Source organism: Cupressus sempervirens, chromosome 2 (genome assembly GCF_028749045.1).
Source record: "Cupressus sempervirens isolate cs-2001-9-10 chromosome 2, ASM2874904v1, whole genome shotgun sequence".
Lineage (NCBI taxonomy): Eukaryota > Viridiplantae > Streptophyta > Pinopsida > Cupressales > Cupressaceae > Cupressus > Cupressus sempervirens.
The window spans coordinates 250,023,514-250,049,578 of record NC_143119.1 but is presented as its reverse complement, the minus strand read 5'-3'; the positions used below and the strand labels follow the sequence as shown (position 1 = coordinate 250,049,578).

Sequence of the window (26,065 nt, the reverse complement as noted above, 5' to 3'; positions counted from 1 at the left end):
ATGAAAGAGGAAATAATTTTAGAAATCATGGAAAATCAAGAGGAAAGTCAAAGCGGAAGAGGTCTCAATCCAGAGGACCAAGAGATTACTGGCACTATGGTAAACTAGGGCATAAGAAGAAAGATTGTTGGACTCAAAAGAACAATGAAAGAGATAAACCAAAAGGGAACCAAGAGGCAAATATGGCGGCTTCATTTCATGCTACACTTCATAAAGGTTATTTTATTGATTATGTCTAAGAGGATTTTCAGCTTTTTTATTTGGGGAATAATGAACCTTGTCAAATTGTTGGAAAGAGAAAAGTTAAGATTAAGTTGCAGAATGAGAATCATTGGCTACTACATGAGGTTAGACATGTTCCAAGGCTGAGTAGGAATTAATTTTAGCATAGAAACTCAGTGATGAAGGTTGTGTACACTTTTAATGATAAAACTTGAAAGGTTTCAAAAGGTTCCCTTGTAGTAGAAAAAGGTGTCAAAGTAGGCACCTTATATCTTTGTATAGGTCATACCATTCCTTCTACTTTGATCATTTCAAAGAAAAATGATTGTTCAGGAATAATTGTTGTAGTTGAGTAGGGGGAACAAATGATTGCTATAGATTCTGATACAACACTATGGCACCACAGACCTGGACACATCAGTGAGAAAAGTATGAAATTAATTCATTCGAAAAAAGTTTTACTAGGTCTAAAAATGTGTTAATATGAATTTCTGTGAAAGTTGTATGTATGGAAAATAAAAGAGAGTGATTTTTGTGAAGACTGGGAAGGAAATAAAAATGAGAGATTAGAACTTGTGCATATAGATGTACAAGGACTAGATCATGTGTCTTCCCTTGGTGGCTCTCATTATTATCTTACATTTATTTATGATGCAACTAGAAAAGTATGAGTTTATTTCCTTAAACATAAATCTAATGTATTTAAATTTTTTAAGAAATGAAAATGCTTGGTTGAAAATGAGACTGGAAAGAAATTAAAATGTCTCATATCTGATAATGGTGGTGAGTATTGTAGCCATGAATTTGAAGATTATTGCTCCATTAATGGTATTTATAGACAAAAAATTGTTCCAAAGACTCCACAAGAGAATGAAGTGGCTAAATGCATGAATAAGACTATAATGGAGCATGCAAGAAGCACGAGGTTGCATGCAAGGTTTCTCTTAAACATGTGGGAAAAGGTTGTCAATAAAGCTATATATTTGATTAATAAAGGTCCCTCTACTCCTTTGGGTTGTGGTATTCTAGAGGAAGCGTGAATTGGTAAGAAGGTGAGTTATTCTTTTCTCAAAACTTTTGATTGTGAAGCATTTTCTCATATAGATTCTGAAAATAAAACTAAGTTGGAAGCTAAGTCAAAGAAATGTGTATTTATTAGATATGACATTCACAAATTTGGTTATAGGCTTTGGGATTTTTTAAATTGTAAAATTGTAAGAAGTAGGGATGTCATATTGATCCAAGTGGATCCAAAGGTCCAAAAAAAATTCACAATCTCAAAATCTCTTAAAATCAACACCATTGTGAAGAGCTCAAAAAAATGAACTCGATGCAACTTGAACAAGTGAAGAGGGAGCTTGTACATGAAAGATATGTTTGGTCAAAGTTTTGGCCAATAGGCATAATAGGTGGCTAGGGAAAAGGGTGAAATTTGACCATCTCAAAAGTGTTGAACAATAGGTTTCAAATTAAAGAGCTCGTTAAGAGCTTTCCAACAATGTTCATTTCATTGAAAACAAAGGTCGTATGAGAAAGTTATGAAAACTTGAAGTTTACAAGACAAAAAATAATTTTGATGACATCATAAATCTAGTCACTATGATGATGTGGAAAATACAATATATCCCCCTAAGTTTACTTATCACTACACCATTTTTTATTAGAAATAAAATGGTGGACTTTACTTTATTTCACAAAATCCATTTTTGTGGGATCCCAAAAAATTATGGATTTGAAAAAAAACTTCTCAAAATTAGAAAACAAAAAAAATTTAAACAAATAAGTAAAACAATATCCTAAACTTATTCATCCAAAATCGATTTATTTATTTTATATGGCTTATAATTTATAAGAGCTAAAAGGAGGTTTTCATATGGTTTTATATTTGTTAATTTGTTATGGTAAAATGGGGAAATGGTTATTATGTGGTTATTTGGTTTTAGGTCAAATATGAATAATTTTTATGTATTAAAGGAGAGTTAATCTCCTTTAGAAGACAATCAAAGTTTGGGAATGAATTAGTCCTTGGGAAAAAAAAGTCTTGGAGAATTTCTAAAGAGGGAGTTTTGTAAAGGAAGGAATAATTTTTCCTTGTGAGAGAATTTGTAAGCACAAATACACTATGCATTTTCTTCAAGTGCATAGGACAGATTGTAAATGCTTGAAGCTTGGAATTTTTAACAAAGAAATTTTGCTTGGCAAATTTAATAAAGCGGTCCCCAGATTGAGAAGCAGACCTGAAGACGTAGTCCTGACAGGGTGAACTCTATTATCAAATTGTTTGTATCTCTTTACTATCTCTTTCTTATTCTCTCAGGTCTTTCAGTTTATTTATTATTTGATGTATTTAAACACATTGTTAAATTTAAGTGTTTAAACATAAATCTTCTTGTAATTTCAATGGTTAAAACACATAGCCACACAATTACTACCTGGATTAGGGATTAAATTTGTATTTTGGATTAAGTTATAAAAACTTGTAAATCTTAGTTTACAGACCGCATATTCAATGATAAAGTGTTGTACAAAGATTTGTTGCAACAACGTCATGAGAAGAAAGAAAATGATTATGTAGTGCTAGATAATACTACAAAAGATGATGTTCTAGAAATTCTTCATAATTTGCAACAACCACAACAACACATACCACACACCCCAGTGAATGTTAGATGGTCAACAAGGCTAAGTAGACCTCTAGAAAGATTTTCTTCTTCTTTGTATTCTATTTTACTTACAGATGTTGGTGAACCTGAATGTTATGATGAAGTTGTGTAGGTGGATACAAAGATTCAATGGGAGTCTACAATGAAAGAAGAAATGGACTCTTTGTTAAAAAATACGACGTGAAATTTATGCAAATTTTTGACAAGTAAAAGGGCTTTACAAAATAAACAGATTTATAGGTTGAAAGAAGGGAATGAAGGCAAGAAATGATTTAATGCTAGGTTCATAGTAAAAGGATTTGCACAAAAAAAGACATTGATTTTGATGAGATATTTTCTCCTATCAAGTTAAAATGACTTCTATTTGCACTATTTTAAGTATTGTGGCTACTAAAGATTTGCATTTGGAGTAGCTTGATGTTAAAACAACCTTCCTTCATGGTGATTTAGATGAAGAGACATATATGGCACAACCATAGGGATTTGAGGTCAAAGGTAAGGAGAACTTAGTGTGCAGATTGAAGAAAAGTTTGTATGGCTTGAAGTAAGCACCTCGGTAGTGGTATCTAAAATTTGATAGCTTTATGCATGAGCATGGATATAGTAAGTTTCATTTAGATCATTGTGTTTATTTTAAGAGGTTGGATGATGACAACTACATTATTTTATGTTTATATATTGATGATATGCTTGTAGCTAGGTCTAACATGAAACACATTAAGGGGTTAAAGGAATAGTTAGCACATTCATTCACTATGAAGGATTTGGGGGCTACAAAACAAATCCTTGGTATGAAAATTTGTAGAGATAAGAAAAATAAAAAATTGACACTATCTCAAGTTGATTATATTACAAAGGTGTTGCAATGTGTAATGCCCACCCGTAGTTTTCTTTATGTTCCGATTGCCAAATTCTTTTAGGCCAATTTTATTTATTGATTAGTTTTAGAGATACTAAATTTATAATTTTATGATATTATTTCATGACTTGGACTAGGGATATATTAGTGATGATTACTTGGTTGATTATATTTCATGTGTTGTTTAATGATTTTGGTTACTAGTGCATTAATGATGCTATAATGATTCATAGTTAACAAATAAGATTTATTTCATAGCAATGTGAGATGATGTTGTTAATGATGGCTATTTTATATTCATAACAATGCATTATTATAATTGAGCATTTGATGTTTGACTCATCATTTATTATGGTACTCGCCCCATACTTGCATGTGTATGGTGTGTGTGTTTATTTTATCTTCTATTTGATGTGGTTAAGGGAGAGAGTTGTAGTCACCTACTAGTTGGGATCTACATGATGTACCACTCCCTACCATTGTCTGTTTAGTTTAGATATATTTATATACATGCACATTCTCATCTTTTATGTAGGATACAAGTATTGGGCATCAACTTCCCTGAATTGCTAGGATGAGTGTGCCTAATTACAAATGCTCAAATGGTGAGAATGATAAGATAATGATCAGGTCCAATCCCAGACATAGCCTAAATACTTGTCTTGCAAGGAGGACTCGTAATAGATTGTCTACCCTTTTTAAATTCGTGAGTTTATCTTTGTTTGTGTTGTTTGATTTTGAGCTTTGGTCTATTTTGGTAATGTTGCTTTTATGTGGATTTCGTTGTGTGATTTGTTTGGTAAATGATTTAATTATAATATTTCGGTTAATCATATAATATTGAGTATTATCAAATATTATTTGATTAAAAAGAAAATATTAAAGCATGAGAATATTTAATTAATTAAAAAATTAATTAAATATTGCTTAAATTTAAAAGTTTTAATTTAGAAGTCTAAATTTAGAAAATTGGTTAAAGAGAAATTAGAACATGATGATATTTAATTAATTATAAATTAATTAAATATTTACTTCAGCTTAAAAGATTTAATTTAAAAGTCTAATTTAAGAAGTTGGACTAAAAAAGAGAATTAAAATATTAAAATATTAAAAATTTAATATTGTTTTATAAACTAGAGAAAAATAAAATTTAAAGATAAAGTTATAGCTTTAATTGTGGTGTAGTTATATTTATTTAATTTAATGATAATTATTTAAGAGTTTTATTTTAATAATAAACTCTAAATAATGTTATTAATTAAATTAATAAATATATTATTAAAACGCTTCGAAAATTAATTAAAGAGAGAAAGTTAATTATTTAAATTAAGATACCTTGTAATTAAATATCTAAAAGAGTTGAGCATGAAAAGGTAAAAGGTAATAAAGTAATAAACAATAATTGATTAGTGAGTTTCCTCTCGTGATTGCACAATCAAAGCCCCAATTTAGGGAGAAATCTTTAACAGAGATTTAGAACTCATTTTGCAATGACAAAAGTTTTGTGGAACAAAATTAAGAATTGAATCAAAAGAATTATTGAAAGTTTTACAGGGTTTGGATTTGTATGCATTCACAATTTGTCTTAGATTTTAGCTATGGTTTTCAGGTAGGATTTGAAAATCCATTGTATAATTTTATTGAAAGATTTGTCTACTTTGTGTCTTCCTAGGTGTTTGCATGTTGCTTGTTAATTTATTGTATTGATTGTTGAATAAAGAATTATGTTGTAGATTTTGAAAAAGGAAAACTTATTAATAAAAAAAACTTGACTGAAAAAAATTATAGGAAAAAAATTGTAAAAAATTATTGTGATTGTATTCTTATAAAACCTTTTCTAATACAACAAAAAATTTTATTATTGAAAATTGGAAGAAAACATTAAATTAAATAGCTATGGTTTCAACTTTAAATTTGTCATTAGAACTATGCGATTTTCATGAATTTTCTAAATATAGATGAATATTATTCTTACATCTAAAATAATTCAATTGCAATATTTATTTGAAAAAAAAAAAATTGAGAGGAAAGCACGTTGTATCTAAACATATACATGCATGTGAAAACAAATATGCTAAAAATAGAATAAAAACTAATTATAGTATGCTTGCATGATTTGAGAGATCAAAGACATGTGAAAATACTAATTGCATGTTTATTTTAATTTTATAAAAATATAATATAATTTTTCAAGTTTATTTATTTAAAAATAACAATAATAATTAATCAATTTCAAAAATTAAATTAATACTACTTATTTAGTTAAAGTGAATGTTAGTATTAGTGATTATTTAAGTCTAATTAAACTCTTAGTTGCATATAAATAATTTTATATTTATTGATGCAAGAGGGAGGTTAATAAATAAATATTTAGAATTTTATTATATTTTAAGAGAAGTTGTGGTAGAGTTCACTTTGTAATCATCTAGTCTAATAACTATTTGACTTTGAGAGAAATTATAAATAATTCAATTAAATTTATAATTTTATCTCTAGTTGCATTATGAATTAAAGGAAAAGTAAATATTAATATTGGACTTAAATAAAAGTCAAATTAATATTTGAGAAATGAAATTGATATTAGTATTTAATCTAATAATATACATTTATGTTATTAATTAAATTATTTATGATTTAAGATTTTTTAAATTAATAACATGATAATATTGTAGGATATTCTATATTCACAGAAAGATTGGATATTTAAATACTTATTGTTTTAAATAAGTTTATTAGCATAACAATTTATATTAACATGTATATTCTTACTTTATTTATAAACACATCCTTATGATTCAAACTAAACAAGAAAAATTGGTAGAATTAAATCATGTGACTGAAAATTATGTGTTTTCTAATATTTTATTTATAGTCTTGTGATGTTTATTTTCTTGATAATTTTTCTTTGTGAGTTGTTTAGTTGGCCAAGTTAGGATGTGCACTAGAGGTTGTCTTTGTGATTTCTTTTATGACGTATATTTATTTTGAATATTATGATGATCTTGTGTTTTCTTTTAAATCTAAAAGAGCATTTATGAGTTTTTCTATGTGGTGCATTTATATCTACTTGGTTTGGGAGAACCAACTTATTTTCAGGTTGCCTATTAAGGAATCAGGTTTGATCTTTATGGGTGTTATGGTATGGGACGCAACTATATTTTATGTACTTAGGAGAGGTTGTCTAGGTACATGTCTTTGGGAGTCGCTTGCAGTAGGGGTCCAAGACCCAAAGAGGTAAGTGCTAGGGTAACCCTATTGTAAGTTATGAAATAAGTGATAATCTAGTAATTAATATTTTGGGGAAACACACTAAATAGATAAGTTAGAGATATTTGCCTCGATCATGCCTTGAGTGCTTGTATAGGCTAAGGATGGGAATGGGAGATAGTATGACTGGTTTACCTCATCTTCTTGAGAGGGTTCTCTGATTTTGCATGTGTCACATTGAGGGTCTAGGGTCTATTGAGAGACCAGTCTAGGGTAACTCAAGTAGTTTTACTATGTGATGACACTCCCTAGAATGTAGCCTGAGTCTCCTCTATAGATTTTGTTTGTACCTCTGGTGGTGCACTTATTGTTGGATGCATTTAATGTGGTTATTTACTTTCATTGATGGTGATTGGTGATTTATGGATATTATACTTTTGTCATGTGGTCCTTGACTTGAGGCAGATATCTTTCATTTACTTTATCTTATGATTTTGGTGATTTGATATATTCTCGATCAATGTATGATGTTTGTTATGCGATGTTGGTATTGGATTTAGTGTTCTTTCTTTTGGAGTATCTTATCTTCTTGAGTAGTATGTGTTACCTTTGAGGTGGTTTTGAATTTTAGGATTCATATCCTAAGAATGCTTTATGTTTGATTAGCTATTTGTGGATCGTTCATTATCTTCCCTACGTAGTGGGAGTAGAAGCCTGACTAGGTAACCACACGGTTGGTGGGTAGTGTCTTCTCACCATTTGGATCCCCCTCACATTTTCAATTGTTGGATGTTTGGTGATGCAATTGTACCTTTATCATTCTTATTTCTTATTTCAAAGACTTCTTTTCAATTGAAGTATATATGTTATCATGTATTATGATGTATTGTATCTATTCTCACATACCCTGCAACATGTGTAGTGAATGTTATTTATTGGATGTACTTTCATTGTATTAGTTATACTTATGCATTTTCTTATGTGATTATATGTATCTGTTGTTTCTTTATATTTAGGAGACATTGTACTTGAAACTTAAACTAATTAATTTAAACTTCTTAAATGTGACTCAATGTAAAGGAACCTTTGAGGAATTGAAATTGTATCTGTAATTGCTTATGTGTATATTCATATTTCTTTCACATTAATGTTATATTGATGTTTTCAAACTTTAAAAAAAAAAAATAGTTCATTAAACATTGTAACATAATAGGTTTATTTCTCTTGGGTTCTTGACTAGGGTGTTACACAATGTTTCTCTATGGAGAATGCTAAAGCTATCAGCACACCTTTACTCAATCATTTGAAATTTACTAAGGAGAAAGACATAAGAAGAGGAGGCTAAGATGTCCAAGGTACCTTATGCTTTAGTTGTGGGAGGCTTGATGCATGCTACGGTATGTACTAGACCAAATATTGCACATGTAGTGGGAGTTGTTAGCAGGTATATGAGTCATCCAAGAATTGAGCATTGGAATGTAGTTAAATGGATTCTTAGATATTTGAGAGGAACATCTAGTAAGTGTTTACATTTTAGGGGCTCTACTACTAATTTACAAGGCAATGTTGACTCAAATTTGGCAGGGGATATTAATACCAGACAAAGTACTATAGGTTATGTATTTACTATTGGTGGGACAACAGTGAGCTAGGTTTCTCGATTATAGAAGGTTAATGCTTTATCCACTATAAAAGAAGAGTATGTTTCTACTACAGAAGCAACCAAGGAGATGATATGGCTTTAGTTCTTTATGAAAGAATTGGGACACCTATATAGGGATAATTATTTGTTCATAAATAACTATTGTGTTAGTCATCTTACAAAGAATTTAGGTTTACATTCAAATACAAAACACATACAGTTGCAGTACCATTTCATTTGGTTAGTTTTGGATGATGGACAGTTAAAGCTAGAAAAGATACATAGAAATGATAATCTAGCAGATATGTTTACCAAAGTAGTAACAAGGGAGAAGCTAAACTCCTCTTCAAATTCGATTTGTCTTCTAGATTGAATAAAATAAAAGAGCAACATAGTCCAAGGTGGTTTGATATTCCGGTGGGAACTACAAGTTTAGCAGTTCTATGATCAATCTCCAAGTGAGAGGTATTGTTGTGGAGTTTGATCCGTCTCCAAGTGGGATATTGTTGTGATGTGGAGCCCAATCAGACTTAGAAGTTTATTCAACATGGTTTTCTCTCCATATTATTTCTATGGGGGTCATGGGGTAGCACCCTTGTAGGGTCTTGGGGCATGACCCCAGGTGTGCTCCTTATTGCAGTACAGGGTGGGGTCGAGGGGCAATGCCCTTGTGGGGGTTTTGAGGGACAAATCCCTTGAAGCCAAAAATGACCTTATATTGTAAAAGGCATTGGATGCTACGTTCCTATTGGATGACTTATTCTAGCCCTAATTTTGTAAGCGGTAAAAAGATTGTATCAAAAAGCTTAGTGTTAGGGATTTCATAATGTAATGGTGATATTGTAGCTTCTTGCGGAAGTATTGAACTGTAAAAGATTGCAGATTGTAATCACTATCCATAATAATAATATTGGACTTGTTTTTGGTGGATATAGCCCAGGGATTGGGTGAACTATGTTAAATCCTAGTGTCTTATGTTTTCTTTTGTGTGATCTATTATTTTTTGATATTGTTTATATTTGCATGTAATTGTTATTTTTGTCTGAGGTTAATCCTAAAAACCCCTATGTACATCATGAGGAAGTGACGACTTGCAAATGATTATCACCTATATTTTTAGGAGTTTTGAAAGGTGACGATCTTTCAATAACTTAATCTATTATGATGGTTGAAAGATCACGATATATCATATCTTACATGGTGGATTAAGTTCTTTAAATAGAACGTGACCTTCTATTGTGATGGACATCTTAAGATGTCTAAGAAGATCACAATAAAAAAATTACTTGCATGGTGGATTAAGTTCCTTAAATAGACCATGGTCATCTACTATGATAGACATCTTATGATATTTAAGAAGACCACAATAGAAGATTACTTACATGGTGGCTTAATTTTCTTATATAGACCATGGCTATTCATATAGTAAGCATTATTGAGAATGTGCTTACATATATTATGAACATTTTAGGTACTTGTTGAATGTCATATGACTTGACATTCATGAGGTCATTACTATTGATATCATGAGATGATATCTAAATGATGGATATCTTCTAATCTAAGATATCTTTAATATTGCTAACATGATATTACATTGAGGTAATACCTAACCATGTATTTATCCTCCCTAGATAAGAGGGAGGGTTAATGTTTTGTAGCTTCTCTTAGGTAAATTATAGTTGGTGTGTGTGTGTGTGTGTGTGTGTGTGTGTGTTAGAGATATTATATAATATATATGACTATTAGATTTTGATTTTGTTAATGAATAGACGTGTCCCATGAAGGGACATGTCTATTCTTGACTCATTCTTATATAAATATAAGATGCTGTTGGATTTGGAACACACATAACTATACAAGAAATGTAATTATATCTGTAAGTGAGCCTTGAAATTAACACTTCCATCTTAATGGTAGGAGAATAGAAACCAACAACAAAATAATTATGTCAAATATGTTTTTTTTTTAGAGGTTTATTTACTAGTATTCTTAATATTGATGTAAGTTTATAATTCCTCACACTTTTCAATGTGTCATACTTATTGAGGTCGTCTAAGACTCCCTTATTCCTACTTAGATGGCTAGGATATACAATTTCAATGAGTAGATTTCTTATATTAATGGGGTGGGAGTATAATTATTTAGAGAGGTAGAAATTATAAGTATGAGTTTCCTTAAGAGAGTTATTGGTATAAAAAAGGTATTGGGATATGTGATTGGAGCAGCTTTAGGTGAATTAGAAGACTAGGTAATCAAATATAAGCATAATAAAAATTTGAATAACATGGCCTTTGGATGCATATCCTCTAATGTAGATGATTCACAAGATGAAGTGTTGTAAACACATAAATATTGAATAATGATGCTGATGAACGAAGAACCTCTTCTAAGGAAGACATGGTTGGGCCTTCCACAAGAGCATGGCACCCTTCTTCAAGAGTCACATGTTCTTCTAGGTTTAATGAAACCTTTAGTTTCTTTTATATAATTTAGTTTAGAAACTTATGCTTTAGCTCTTTTGGGTTGATATGATACTAGATTTTATCTTTAGTGACATTCTTTGGTTAGTTTTTCATCTTGTTTAGATTACAATTGATGTTATATTTGATAAATGGGATATGATATTTTGATGATATACTAATAATAAAATGATAAATAAAGTCATAGTTCTAATATTTAGATGATAGATGTTAAGGTTGTAGCTTCTGTTGAACTAATTTTAACATGAGATACCTTGTTGATGGTGAATCATGTTTAAGATAAATATCTTATATATATAATATATATAATATATTATCATATAATAATATAATAATAATATATTATATATTATTATTACATATATGGTTAAAATATTAATATTAATGTGTTAACTAGTGGTGTTTAATTGTAGAGGTTAAACATCACTAATGAGACATGTCTCCTCCTCTCATATTTATAAATCTTCATTTGCATTTGGAAAATCATCAATCATAATGGCCATGATAATACATTTGCAAAAAAAAGATCTATGTTACTCAACATGGTATCAGAGTAGAATTGCAAATGTAAGAAATGATAAAAGAAAATCAACAATCCATTCAACATCAGTGGCAACATATTTACTATGTCAGGAATATTGGAATGAAAATAATGGATAGTAGCACATCACAAACAAAGAATATACTAACTATGAACAACATATAGGGAATCGAGACTGTGTTCCTTGTCACTATTTTATGACAAGACAATAGATAGTTTATATTTATGGAGACTCGAGGTTCATGTCATACATTTTCCTCTATGCATGTGAAAAATCATCTTTTTGGGAGTCCTATGTCTATGACACACCAATGAGTTCATCGCATCACAAACTGGTCATTATGCAACAGTATAGATTCAGCAGATGTGCTCTTAAACATCACTCCCTTCAGCCCAGCCATGTTACCCCTCCAAGGGTTTCATTTCCATTCCGTTGTGGATGGATCACTTCCGAATCAAGCAGATTTTTGTTTGTGGAAAAATAAAGGGATTTTCTTTAGGAAGTACGGTAGTGCCTAAGGGGAGAGGTCATAAGTATTTTGTCTAGGAAGTCAATCCAAAGTGTGAAATTAATCAGCCAGCGGAGCTTCATCTCTGCGCTATGCAGAAGCGACAATAATTAAATCTGGCGCAATCATCAAACACTGGCTTCTTCTAGCCGAAATCTAAGAGAAGGAAACTAGTTCTGTGGAGTTTCATTCCTCGAGGGTTCAATCCCCTCTTGCTTTGAAGGGCCACTTAAGCACTAAAGAGCATTGAGTTTCTCTACAGAGGGGCATGCTTTCTATATCTTTTGTGTCACATGCAATGTTCTTTTGAGAAATTCTTATCTACCAATTGTTATTGTGGTAGCAACGAATGAGCTTGGTATGTTTGTCAACTCTTTACATCTTGTGTCTTTTGTTCTGCTAGTCTTTACATTGCATGTTTTTGCATATTATCAGATATTTCTTGTTCCTTAAAGTTGTTGTTTTGGTTATAAGAATCAGTTCTAAACAAAACTAAAACAAATTCCATGATATGGGTCTGTAAAATTCATTCCTTTTAGATTATACAATACAGGTTTTCATTGGCTGTGAAAGTGCACTAAGTTTAATCACTAGCTTTATTTATTCGAAGTGCTATTCATTCATTATGAATTGGTTTGAGTGTTGAAGTAAATTAGAAATTAGTATAGCTTGTTGGCATTGCATTTCCATTGATTTGGATGAAGAAATTGGGTAGAATGAAACCTATTTCAAAGAGTCAACTTTTCTCATTGTTGGAGAGTGATAATGGTTTGGGAAGTGATGGTATCGGGTTCTCTTTTTGAAATGCACAGTATTGATGGAATTGAATTTGGTAGGCTATTAATATCATGATATTGCAAATATAACTAAGTGTTGCAAGAGCTTTATGGAGAACAGTTTGAGAAAATACAATTGCAGTTCATGTGAGTTGTAGGACAGGGGAGTTTAACGCGGTAAAAATATTATCGAGTTTAATTTCATGTGAATATGTAACGAACATTGGAAGGTTCAAGGGTCATACATTGAGTTGGCTGTCCAAATTTAATAGTAAGCTAAAAATGCAACATATTGTTTGAGTAACTATTTTAGTGCTTTTGAATTCAGAGAAGTTTGAATCTTTAATCTTTGCGTGTTGGAGATTTTGTTGAATTCCCAAAGTTGTGAGTAGAGCTTCTTTATTATGATCCAATAAGTAGTGTTTGGGCCTCTAATAAAGAAGGTTATTGATAAGAGAAATGGCATTCCAGATGGAATTTTTGGTGTTGTGACATTGTTTTTGCAGATTTAGCGAAGTTGTTTTGTTTGTGAATTCTCACTCACATCACTAGTTGGTCTACAATAAACTTTAAAATCAAAATGCATTGAATTAGCTTTAATTTGAATATGTTCGTAAGGTCCACGGTAACCAATGAAGGGGGATTGACGAATTTGTTTTAAAAATTATGAGTAAAACGTTCATAGCTAAGGGTTTGAAAAGATTTGTTCATTTGTTTTAATTTGGGCATATTGTATATTATTGTATTAAGTTTAAGTGGATGAACAATGAATGTCTATGTTTATATTTTTGGTTAATGTTTAAATGTCGCTTGTGTTGTTTCTTTGGAATAACTAATGGAAATGTCTATGTATAAATAGTGCATATTGAGAAATTGTGAATGTGTTCATTTTCTTTATGTTGCATGAGTGCATTATGTTACCTTTTGGGATGGATGGAGATTTTATGAATATGTTATAAATAATGTATTGCACAGTTCCATTACTTCTCCTGGTTAGCTTTCCTTGTTGTTGGGTTGGGTATCTTTCATTTTAGGAAAGATTTCACGGAAGCTTAACAACTTTATGGTAGGGTGATAATGCAGTCTTACAATATTCTCGCCCTTTTGTTCTTAGATAGGTTTTGGAGCTCATTTCAACATGGTCATCTTGGTTAGGCCATCTGGTATCTAGTATCTGGTATTGGTAATTTGGTAATGAATTTATAGTTTATTTAAAAATTTTGAGCATATATGTATATATATCATTTTGTTTAAAGTTAATGATAGTTACTCAATTAATGTTGACCGATCAATTTTCAAAAGACTTTGACTCTCATTGAATCTTCCAAAAGACTGACTCTCATTGAATCTTCCGCATTTTATAGAAATTGCTAATGTGGCATTGATTTTGCAGGGAGCAGTCCTTACAAAAATACCATTGTTGTTAAACACTTTTGTACCACCCTAGCCATTATCGTCTTATGACAAAAAATCCCATATATCATAAGAAAATTATGTTTAACCCTTTAATGAACTATGCAATTTCATACAATGATAATATTCATAAAATACTATATCGGCTTATCCTTTGAACCTCTTATAGGTACGAATGCTAGTTTATATCTTCTTTTTATGTATTTTATATGAGTTCGGATGCAATCTCATAGGTATCCAAGAAGCAACCAATTGTTGCTCAATCTATAGCAAAGGCTGAATACATATCAGCAAATGCAATGGCATGTCAAGTTATTTGACTAACAAAAATCTTGGCTAATTTGAAGGAAAAACAAGAGGATGAAACCACAATCTATTGTGACAATATTTTCCCAATAGCTTTGACAAGGAATCCAGTTTTTCATGGAAGAAGCAAGCTCATTGAAATAAAGTGTTATTTTATTAGAGAGTTGGTTGAAAATGGTGAAATTAAGATGGAGTATTGTAAGTCCGAGCAACAACTGGTGGACATTTTCACTAAGCCACTGGGCATCACAAATTCTGTGTGTCTAAATCTCTAGACATAGTTGATTTGGATTAATAGTGATCCTTATATTATTGGCTCGGGACAAAGCGAGGTGTTAAAATTTTGAATACATTTGGTTTGTCTCGTGAGCCTCCAACTCACCTACCCGTTAGAAATTGAGATCTTCAGATCTCCTCTAACACTGCAGCTCCAACAGCCAACAGTCAAAGACATTTAATGCGGTAGGTAAGTTTGAATTTGCAAATGTGTGAAAAAATTTTGTGTGGACAACAAAAGACAAAAGGAGAGAATGTTTTATTTATTCCATATTCATTCGGTGTGATTTAGAAGAGTTCAACAGAGCAGCCACAACAGAAGAATTTATCAGTATGCAGCAGCACATGTGTATAAGTATTCTGTGTTTTGTGAAAGTGAAAGTCTGTCTTGTATGAGCAGCAATTGCTCTAGGTTCATTGTATGTAGCCACGTATTGTTGCACAAGTTTGTTTAGTAATTAGTTATTTTGTTGCAAGTTTGTTTAGTAATTAGTTATTTAGTTTCTGGGTTTGTAGCTTTTCATTTCCGATTTCTAAGCTTTTCATTTCCGATTTCTAATTATTCATCAATTTAATAGTTGAAAGCAAGAAAGCAAACTTGTCCATCTCCAGTGTATTGAGGTTGTGGTCTCTCCATTTCTTATTCCACTGTGTGTTTCGTTATTTGGCAGAGCAACAAACTCTGTTCTTGCTTGTGTTTTTTCTGAAACACAATTTTTATTTTTTTGCAATGGGTTAACACGCTATTTTACCGAATGTTAACATTGCTTGGTCTCGTCTCGGTTTGTGTCATTGGCTAGTGGTTCCTATATTGACCGAGTGATTCGGTCCTTGCTTTGCTGAGCTACTCAGGGTTAACACATCGGTTCGGTCCTTGCTTTGCTAAGCTACTCAGGGTTAACACATCGGTTATTTCGTCTATTTCTACTTTTTTGATAAGCCAAGTTGCCATATGGTTCAAAATATACAAATTGGGATTCAGTTTTAAGATATATGTTGAGGTCATCAAAAATAATTTATTTGTTTACACACAAAACAAATGCCTTATGGCTCAAAATAAACAAATTGGGATTCAGTTTAAAGAGATATGTGGAGGACATCAAAAATAATTTATTTGTTTATACGGAAAACAAATGCCTTAATGGGCACTTAATCAAAGAACCAACGATTAACTATCATGAAGCTGATAAAATTAAGAACAAATATTGATAAGATTAAGAACAAATATTTAAAATCCGAGGATCCGAGGAAATAAAAATTGCAACCCTACGAACCTCTCTAAACACAATCATTTCCATAAGGACACAATGAATGTAAACATTTGATCGCATAGATTGGAAGGCTACTTTCACATTAAAAAAGAAAACTAGGGCATCTTGCATAATGCTGCTCGACCAAAAAGTAAAAGTAACGATTTTCTGACCAAAAAGTAAAAGTAAACGATTTTCTGAGAACAATTCATGGATCTTACAAGTTATTGGAAGTTACTGATGTTAAAGATAGGAAAAACATGTAAACACCTCTTTTCCATTTAAGAAGACTAGCTTAGCAAAATTCCCTGTGATCCTTAAGAAATTAAATTGCTCTTATGCTGAGAAAATATATGGTGGGATTTGGAACACAATACTTGCTTATGGCATAATTCAAATATGTGAAACAAAGGAGATTCATAGCACCACAACAAAAAGTGGAAGTTTGATCAATTACAAGTTCGAAATAACTAACTTTTCCAGCTGCAATCCTGTTCTGAAACAGAACAGCATCTTAATGGATTTCTGCATCTTATTCATTACCACAGCATCTTATTCCTTAACACTATGTGTTCACTGTAGAAATGCTGTATCATTTTCTATTCTGAAGAATTAGGCAGTTCCTAGGAGCTTCTTGATATGTTTCTGCAAACATACAGTACAACTATTATTGATTATCTTATTGACACATCAAACATTCGCTATTTAAAAATAGGATCTTGCTGATATCATCATAGACATGCAGCAGAAAGAACAAACGGTAAATCATTAAAGAAAGTATATAGAGAAGGCATGAAACTACAAAAGAGGGATTGTCAAGTACTTCAATATTCAAGGGAGAAGTAGTTGGAGCATATCTATCAACCACATTTCCATCTTTGTCCACCAGAAATTTGGTGAAGTTCCACTTAATTTTGTCGCCCAAAAGGCCGCCTTTCTTTGATTTCAAGAACTTATAAATAGGTGCTGCATTATCACCATTCACCTCAACCTACATTTCATAGCTACAATATAAATGCTGAAAAATCTAATAAGCATACTAAATAAGCTAGTTATTACTTTTTTACAAGATTGTTTCACTTATGACAGATGAATTCCCATAAATAGCTAAACAAAATAGTGACCAAATAGAAAAATAGGAGTGATGTACTTACCTTCTCAAATACTGGAAATTCTGCTTTAAAACGAGTACATGCCACTTCTGCGATCTGCTCATTGTCACCTGGTTCCTCTCCAGCAAACTGATTGCATGGGAAGGCCAGTATTTCCAATCCTGCAAAAAATTGGCCAACAAACTCTATAATATTACATAATATAAAGATGAGAAATAAAAGTCTGCAATCAAACTTAAAAGAAATTAATTTCTTATAGCTATCGATGAGAGCAATCAGATGTAAGCAGATTCCATTAAGTTCTTGATTATGTTCTGGAGACAACCCAATTCCATTTACTCCTACAGGTTAAAAGATTATACATCAAATTTTATAAGGGGAACAAAAACATTGAATTCGATGCTTCCAATGGCTTCACATTTCCTGGGCTTCATTCATTGATCTAGTTCTCAGGAGATTACGATGTCTTATATTGAAGCATCAAAATTAGAGCACCTCCAGTGACTCATTTCAAATGGTCTCAAGGAGCCTGCTAAGGACATCTAAGCACTAAGCTGACAAGCAAAAATGATTTTTGGGGGATTATTTTGTCAACACATTTTGAATTATTTATAATCATTACCCATCCACATAATCTTGGAAAAGAAAGAACTAGATTATTTTCTTAAAATCTACTATTTATCAATGTATGCGTGTTTGATCTATTTATGAGAAAAATGAGTCATCAAACATCACTTATTAAATAGATCATCTATGTTTCCTCAGGTTACCTTGGTTTTTGTACTACAAAGGCTATGTTTGTCATCCATAACTTATTCAAAGGAGTATTAGGGCCTAAGCGAAAGGACAGAAAAACTCCAAATCAATTAGCACTCTCACAAAAGTGCCACTAAATGGGAAGATCATATGAAAATCCATAAAAGAAAATGTGTATTAGATTAAACTTCCAAGAAGTAATGCTATGGAGTACTAGGATGGGTGACCTTGAAAGATTGCAAGAAGAGTGACGCTCAAGCTCAGAGTAGTAATGTGAGCAAGCTCGAAAGCTCGAGTAGTAATGGATTGGGTGGGAAGATCATATGAAAATCCATAAATGAAAATGTGTATTAGATTAAACTTCCAAGAAGTAATACTATGGAGTACTAGGAGGGGTGACCTTGAAAGATTGCAAGAAGAGTGACGCTCAAGCTCAAGCTTGAGTAGTAACGTGAGCAAGCTCGAGTAGTAATGGGATGGGTGACCTCTTAGGAAATCTTGGTGCTTCACTTTTGAATGAACAGAATATAGGTATAACTGTTTCTTTTAACTATTAAAGAAACTCTTAGTTAACCATGATTGAGCTTGAACAGTGCTGGGATGGGTGACCTACTGGAAAGTCTCAGTGCAGTCTAGGTGACCTACTGGAAAGTCTCAGTGCTTCACTTTAAGCTACTTCACTTTTAGGTTCTTTTGGTTGATAGTAGTGTGGATTTAACTATAAAAGAAATTACATAGTTAAGTCTAGTTGACCTACTGGAAAGTCTTAGTACAGTGTAGGTGACCTACTTTTGGTTTAGGTGCTTCACTTTTGGTTGATAGTAGTGTGGATTTAACTATAAAAGAAATTCCATAGTTAGGCGCACTTCAGCTACAGTACTACTAGGATGAGTGGAAGTCTTGGGTGCTTTCACCTCTGTGAGCATCTAACATCTAGATGTGATGAGATATCTATTCCAAACATTATAGGTTTTATCAAGGAGGAAACTCTGTAATTAAGTGATGTCAAGCCTGTTCCCAGAAAATTCCAGGTGCTTGCCTCTATGAGCATTTAGATGTGAGATGGGTTCATGATTGGTCAATGAGTTTGACTCAGAAAACTACACAGTTCGATCCTGATAGTAATATAGGATCAGAAAACTACACAGTTGGATCCTAGTAGCAATATTACAGTTGGATCCTGATAGGAATATCACAGTTTAGCCTCCGTCATTCCCTACCCATATTTCCCAGTAACCATACCTAAATGATTCTAAATATAGACATACTCTCTATTCAAAACGATGTCCCTATACCTATAGTTCGGACTATAACTGATAGGATACGAATTCAGAATGTAAACATTAAAAAGAAAAAGGGGAAAAAATTCCCACAAGATTCTAAACGGATCCTATACAGTAAGTATTCCATCACAGCATCTTGAACGGCATCCAAATCTTATGACATAATCACCTCACAGTTTGTTGCCCATTCAAAAGTGGACAAAACCTTAAAGGCTAATGCAGGAAAAATGTTAAAGCATATTCATGGAGAATCACCTTGATCCTTGTACTTTGCATACAATTCATTCATCTCCTTGTAGTTAGAGGTAGTTAATCCACTGCCAAAACAAAAAATAAATTCTGTCAATCATCTATAATTTGAAAATAGGGCAAAATACGAATGTGAGGAGGAGGGTTGCAACCACTCACATAACCACCTCCAAAACTGCCCGCAATGGTAGAAGTCACAAAAAATTTAAAATGATAAATTTCTCCATGATGAGTTTAAAAGTAAATTTGAACGAGAAGGGGAAATTACCATTCAGAAGCAACATTGACAATGAGTAGAGCTTTGCCCTTGTAAATACCGAGATCTACATCATTGCCCCTGATGTCCTGCAATTAAACATTACTGATATATTATATGAATTTCATATACAATTTTCAACCTCAAGTCTACGAAAAACAAGATAACAATCTTCAGATTTAATGCTATAAAATGGATCTGAAAGTACCTTGACCGTAAAATTATGGACATTAGCAGGCCCTTCCGACGAACTGCCACCCATGGTTAAAAAGTTGGTGGTAGAGGAAAATAGAAGGAACCCAATTCGGTATGGATATTTTTTTCAATTGGGTACTCTTGAATTGATCTACAAATAACTTCTTGTTGATAGATTAATATTAGAGAGAGCTACAGTGTGGAAGCTGTGAGATTTACTGAATGTTTTTGGGTTTATATAGAGAAACGCAGCTTTTGCAGCGATTATAAAGTGTGAAGTGGTATATGAGCGGCACGTTACCGTCGGAGAAAGCACATGTCATGACTCATGGGGTTTGTCGAGGTGTTCGATAAGATCACAAGTCCTGTCTAGACATATGACTCACTCCGAGGAGATATTTGTGTTTTCAATATGAGGCCATTCAAGGATAATGTTCAAATATGCAACCCTGAAATATCAGATTTGGATTGAGGTTTTTAAAGTTAGGTGTTTTGGCTTTCTTTCTAATGGTTATTATCTATTGTCCAATCTATAGGTCACCCCATCCTCACAATACATCTATGATGTTATCTGCGCGTATCCTCCAATTTATGTAGTGGAATATAGAGGTGAAAATAGACATCTAATCTAATAAGAATAAAAAAAAAAAATATTGTTAACATAATTATAAAATATAGTTAGATGCGTTGAAGTCAAATAATGTTGAAAGATATCATAAGAATAAATATAAAGTTGTGGTAAGTAATAATTTCAATATAAATTAGGTAATAATTTTGATAGAAATTAGGTAAGAGCTTATAACACAATAGTAAATTGTCAAGGTCTTAGGGTTTGAGTTTACTTGAGCTGAATAAATAATAATAAATAAATAAATTAGAACACATAATTATTAACATATAATAATTAATGACTTTGGCCTCTTACTGATAAAAAAAAAATCTTGAAAGAAGTTTGTAAATAGAGAGATGTAGCACCAAATTTAGGTGCATGTTGTTAAGTAGAAAAGAATGAACTCCATTTAAACTTAAATATTAAATAAACTAAAATAATAATGAAAATTTGTATATTTTATAATTTTTATAATTTTTTTTAAAGAGATAAAGATCTATATGGTGTATAGTTGTGAGGTAATGGAAAAGAAAATTGAATTAAAATTCATAATTTGTATTTCCTCTTTAAATTAGAAGTCGTAATTAAATCTTTTAAATGGTCAAAATTGAATGAGATGAGTAGGATTAATGGTAAAGTTGTATGGTGTTTCATAACACATCATGTATGCAATGGTGAGATTGGCTTATACAAACATTCAGAACAATGGGACCTCCCTTTTTGGTTTCTTGTTTCCTTTTTTATGTGGTCTTGTTGTAATAGGTTATCTATCTTTTATTAATGTCAGTTTCAGTTTGAATGTTTATATAAATATTTGATATTGTAACTTCAATCTCATGTTAAGAGTGCATTTCTATAGTGTCATAACTGAATTTTCATACTCCTACTTTTTAGTATATTTTTAGTGACTATGTTTGATTTATTTTGCCTTGGTATGATGTTTGTCGACCCAAGTGGTTGTGAATATACTATTGTTAGACATATTGATTTGGTATCCTTTTTTATAGACATGTGAAAGATAGACATATTATGACAACCAATCATAACTAAAAGTGAATCATGTGTCATTAATTACATTGATGTTAATGATAAGTTGCTATGACGATGTTGAATAAATATGCAATCTCAATTAGATTATGGTTTTTGTACTAACATAGTAATGTTGAATTGAGTTTGGACTAACAAACAAGGATCAAAGATGGGGATGTGGCTGACATAGATAAGGCTAGCTCCTTGGTAGGATGGGTTCAAAAAAATATGTGTAACTCCAAGGGGGAAAATATCGTATAATTAAAAGTATATGATTTGATTTGGGAGAGGGAGTAATTATTTAAACTAGGAGTGATCATTTAAGAAACTAAGATCTTCATTAATAATAGAGAGAGGGAGACCAAAGTGGGGAAGGGGAAAAAAGATTGTCTAAAAAGAGTCAAAAGTAAGAATTGAAAAAAGGAGAAAAAAAACATGCATGCAAAAGAGAAAAAATAAATCTAGGCAAAATGTTGGAGAGAGAGGCTAATGTGAGTGAAGAGATTAAAATCAAGTTCTCTTCTAAATTATCACTCTTGTGAATAGTTTTGAGAAATTTTTCAAAGAAAATGAAATCAATTTTTTTAAGGAAGACTAGGAAGCTATAGAAAAATAGTAAGACCTTATATAGAGAAGATTGTTAATTGAAGTTCTATTGGTTTGGCCGATACTTTCTAGAACTTTTCTAATTCTTGATTTTTTTTTAAAGGATAATAGGTTGAAGCCAAGGTTAATATAATTATTTGTTTTGACTAGTTAAGCTTAAGTAGATTCAAACCCAACACCTCCCAAATAAGAGGCTAACGATTTACCTTTGTGTTGTAGGCTCTTCCCTAATTCTTTGACATTTTTTTATTTCTTATGAAATGAGCATTTTTTCATTTGAATCATTCAACACAATTGTACGTCTTTCTTTTTATATGTTTATGATGTAGAGGAGCTTTTGTTCTTATTCCATAAAAATTTTTTTCAACCCTAATCAAATACATTAAGAGATTTTGCAATAATGATTGTTAGAAAATATTTATGTTTCTACTGCTTCTTACTAGATAGCTTCTAGAGCTTGGAAAAAAAAATGTTTTTTTGGCCTAATGTTCCTTATCTCAAAACTTCAAGTCCATAGCATGGCCTAGTTGGGCTTTATCTTTTTTGTTGAGTAGCACCTATATTTGGATATTCTTGTTTTTATATTCATGTTGTGATCAAAAGTGGAAGTGCTTTTTTGTGTCTCTGAAACTCTCTTCCAACTGATTTCTTAACTAGTTGGCATTCCCAAACTCATCTAATATCAAAAGATATCATTGTATGTGATAGAAATTAGCATGCAACAAATACAAAGAATAGACCAAGCATTTACAAACTAAAACCAACGCAAACAAATAGATTGACCAAAAAGGAAACCCAAAAATAGAGAATGCAAACTTTGATGCATTTGTAGCTTACTCAATGTGTAGATATGGTCATGATTGTGGATGTGTGCTTAATGGTATGCTCAATGCTTCAATAGTGGATGATTTTTGATGGATGTGTAAGAATTCGAGTATAGTAATAGCACTTTTTCAATAATCAACTCTAAAAAAGGTATAGTAGTTCTACTCAAAAGGTGGATGATTTGTAAGGAGAAAAGGGTTCAATTTATAGACAATTGGGTGAGGAGGAGATAAGGATTCTTGATGGATAGTTAATTGAGTGAGGTGTGAGATAGGCTTCTGTTCACTACGATAGGTGTGGGATATGGACTTCTATGTTTAGAGGTGGAAGAGGGAGATGTGGCAGGAGAGTGGACCTAGGCTTGAGTTAGGGCGAATAAATCATGACTTGATTTATGCAAGTGATCTAGAGAGGGATTTTGGACATGGAAGAGGGGTGGTGTGTCTTAGTTAAGATGGGTGGGGTGGATCAATTGGCTAGATGATGTGGTTAGTGGATTGATGCATTAGAGAAAAGGTTGGTGGAGGGTTTTAATTAAATATATTAACTTATTTAATTAAAAAGAGAATATTTTGTGCATGAGATTTAATTAAATAAATAAGATATTTAACCAAAAGAGGAATTATTGGTGCATGGGTTGAGTTAGACTAACCACTGGTTAGGAATGAGTTTGTGATTAGAGGGATTTAATTAATTAAATGGAGAGGGTTTAGGGGATTAAATTAAATGGGTTATGCATTTATTTTATTTAATAGAGGAAGGGGGATTTAATAAATAAATTATACTATTGTGTATTGTTTAATTTATTAATTGAGCTTTAATTAAAATATATCTTAGAAGATGACTAAACGTGACTACAGATTTGTGTGACCAAATTTAGGTGTCTACAATCATGACTCTAAAGTTTTGCCTTCACAATTAGACATCATTTGACTCGTCCTTCTTTTATATTGTATCTTCTTCTTAGATTTTTGCTACACATGCTTAGGAAGACAAGGATTTTATTACTTGTATGTAATTAGAATGAAAGGCCTTATACATAGATGATAGATTCCTCTACATTAGAGTTAAAATGGAAGATTAAAAATTGTCTGGGATTATAAGTCAATATCTTCCTAGAATTGCAAGTCGATCTCTTATAGTTTAACTCAATCGGGCATATCATTTCAAGGAATTAATAAACACCCCCTTTTAGAGTTTTCAAAACCCTCCAACATAGGAAAACTTATTGTCACCATGTATCGTCAGTAATATTCTTATTTTGTATGCCTTTACAAATTTAGAATTTTTTCGTTGTTGGAAATAATTGAATGAACACTCGGTAATGAGTAGACAATTGTGTATTTGGGAAATCTTCATTAGTTTTTAAAAAATTATATATTCAAATTTGAAGTGGTTTTTGTCCTATTTGTATGACACCAATAACAATTTTGGTGTTGGTCATACCTTTATGATAATGTTTAATTCTTTTTATTTTGTAATCTTAATAACCAAAATACTCCAAATCTTACACTTTTTTCCTGTGTATGGTCCATGTTCAAAGACACTTAAGTCACCTTGGAAAGAAACCTAAACAATATGATTTTTAGGATTTTAATTTGGGTTTTGTAGTGATTGTAGATATGTTGTTGGCTTGAAATTTTGACTAGATCACATAGCCAAAATATCTACATAAGGACATCAAAAAAATATTAGAATGGTTTTAGGAGATAAATTTGCCTATGTAGTTATTTAGTTAATTCCTTGATAAAATAAGAGCATTACAAAAGAAGGGAAATATAATATTTACATTGCTGCAAGAGTTTGATAAAGATTTTTTAAAACTACTCAATGGATTATCACCTTGTTTTTATCAAAAAGGAAATTAATTTTATTTATTTGAAGATGTAAATTATGATGATTTATTCAAAAATAACATATATCATAGAAATGTGAATTTGGAAAGGAATAGTATTTGCAACTTGGAAACTTGGTGGCAATCTTACAAATTCTAAAAAGTCTTATAGTGATGAGTTATTTTTCTTTATATATTCGAAACTTGTTGATAGAAATTAAGGTTCTCAAATTGTGTTCTTAAAGAAATCATAGTTTTGAGTAACGAAGGTATTTATTTTATAATTTGTGTGTAATGTGAAAAGGACAAAGAAGGGTAAATTGGTTATATTTTACTTGCCAGTTAAAATTTAGTTTAAAAGTTTCTTTAACCAAAGCTCATCTGCATATATTTCATTTATATGCTTGGTTGGTTGTTGTCTTATTTCTCTTTGCCACCTCATGCTTAGGATTTCTGCTTGATCTAAAGATTGGAAGGTATCTAGGATTCTTAGCTAGGGTTGGTGTGCTTTTCATTTTAGGAAAAGCCCCAAGGAAGCTAACCACTATGTGATTGGGCGAAGAAAATGTTTAGGCCACACTTATGTCTCAAGATTTGTAGGTGGACACATCATCCATAGGCTTAGTAGACATAGATGTAGATGGGCATTTGTCCATAGATAGTGTGGTGTCATGATATCATATGGCCTTGGTGGTCTTGTATATGATTTACTATGTATTTGCATGATGTACTTTAGTTAATAATTGATGTTTGACAGTTGGTTGACATCCTTGTATTAGAAAGTAAAGTCCACCAACACAGTTGAGAGGTAGGAGTGAATAAGTTGGGTGCCAATTACAACTTAATTTAATCTCATAAAATCCAATTTTAATAACTAATAGATGCACCAACCATAAGATAAGAAACATGCATAGTAACACAAGATTTGTTAACTAGAGAAACCCTTGATTAGAGGGAAAACCTTGGTGAGAATAATGCCCATAAGATGATGTACTAATATAAAAGTTCCTTACAAAAGGATATGACCCTATTAGGATTCAATTACATATAATCAATAGATGTGAGTCCATGTGAGGAGACTTTAAATCATTATTAAAAGATTCCAACCCTCTTTGAGAAGAAGACAAATGACCCACTGTCCAAATTGCTTCAAAACTATTACA

At 31.6% G+C, this 26,065-nt stretch overlaps 1 protein-coding gene across 1 annotated transcript; it reads right to left on the bottom strand.

Moving 5' to 3' along the window:
* Positions 1-16,442: 16,442 nt before the first annotated feature.
* LOC149571996 (putative phospholipid hydroperoxide glutathione peroxidase) lies at positions 16,443-20,208 on the bottom strand. Its single transcript, XM_089813364.1, has 6 exons — positions 20,012-20,208; positions 19,816-19,892; positions 19,554-19,615; positions 17,302-17,420; positions 16,971-17,138; positions 16,443-16,792 (listed from the first exon to the last, which is right to left on the bottom strand). The coding sequence occupies exons 1-6, from the start codon at positions 20,063-20,065 to the stop codon at positions 16,760-16,762; spliced, it is 513 nt and encodes a 170-aa protein (XP_089669490.1). The 5' UTR covers positions 20,066-20,208; the 3' UTR covers positions 16,443-16,759.
* Positions 20,209-26,065: the final 5,857 nt, after the last annotated feature.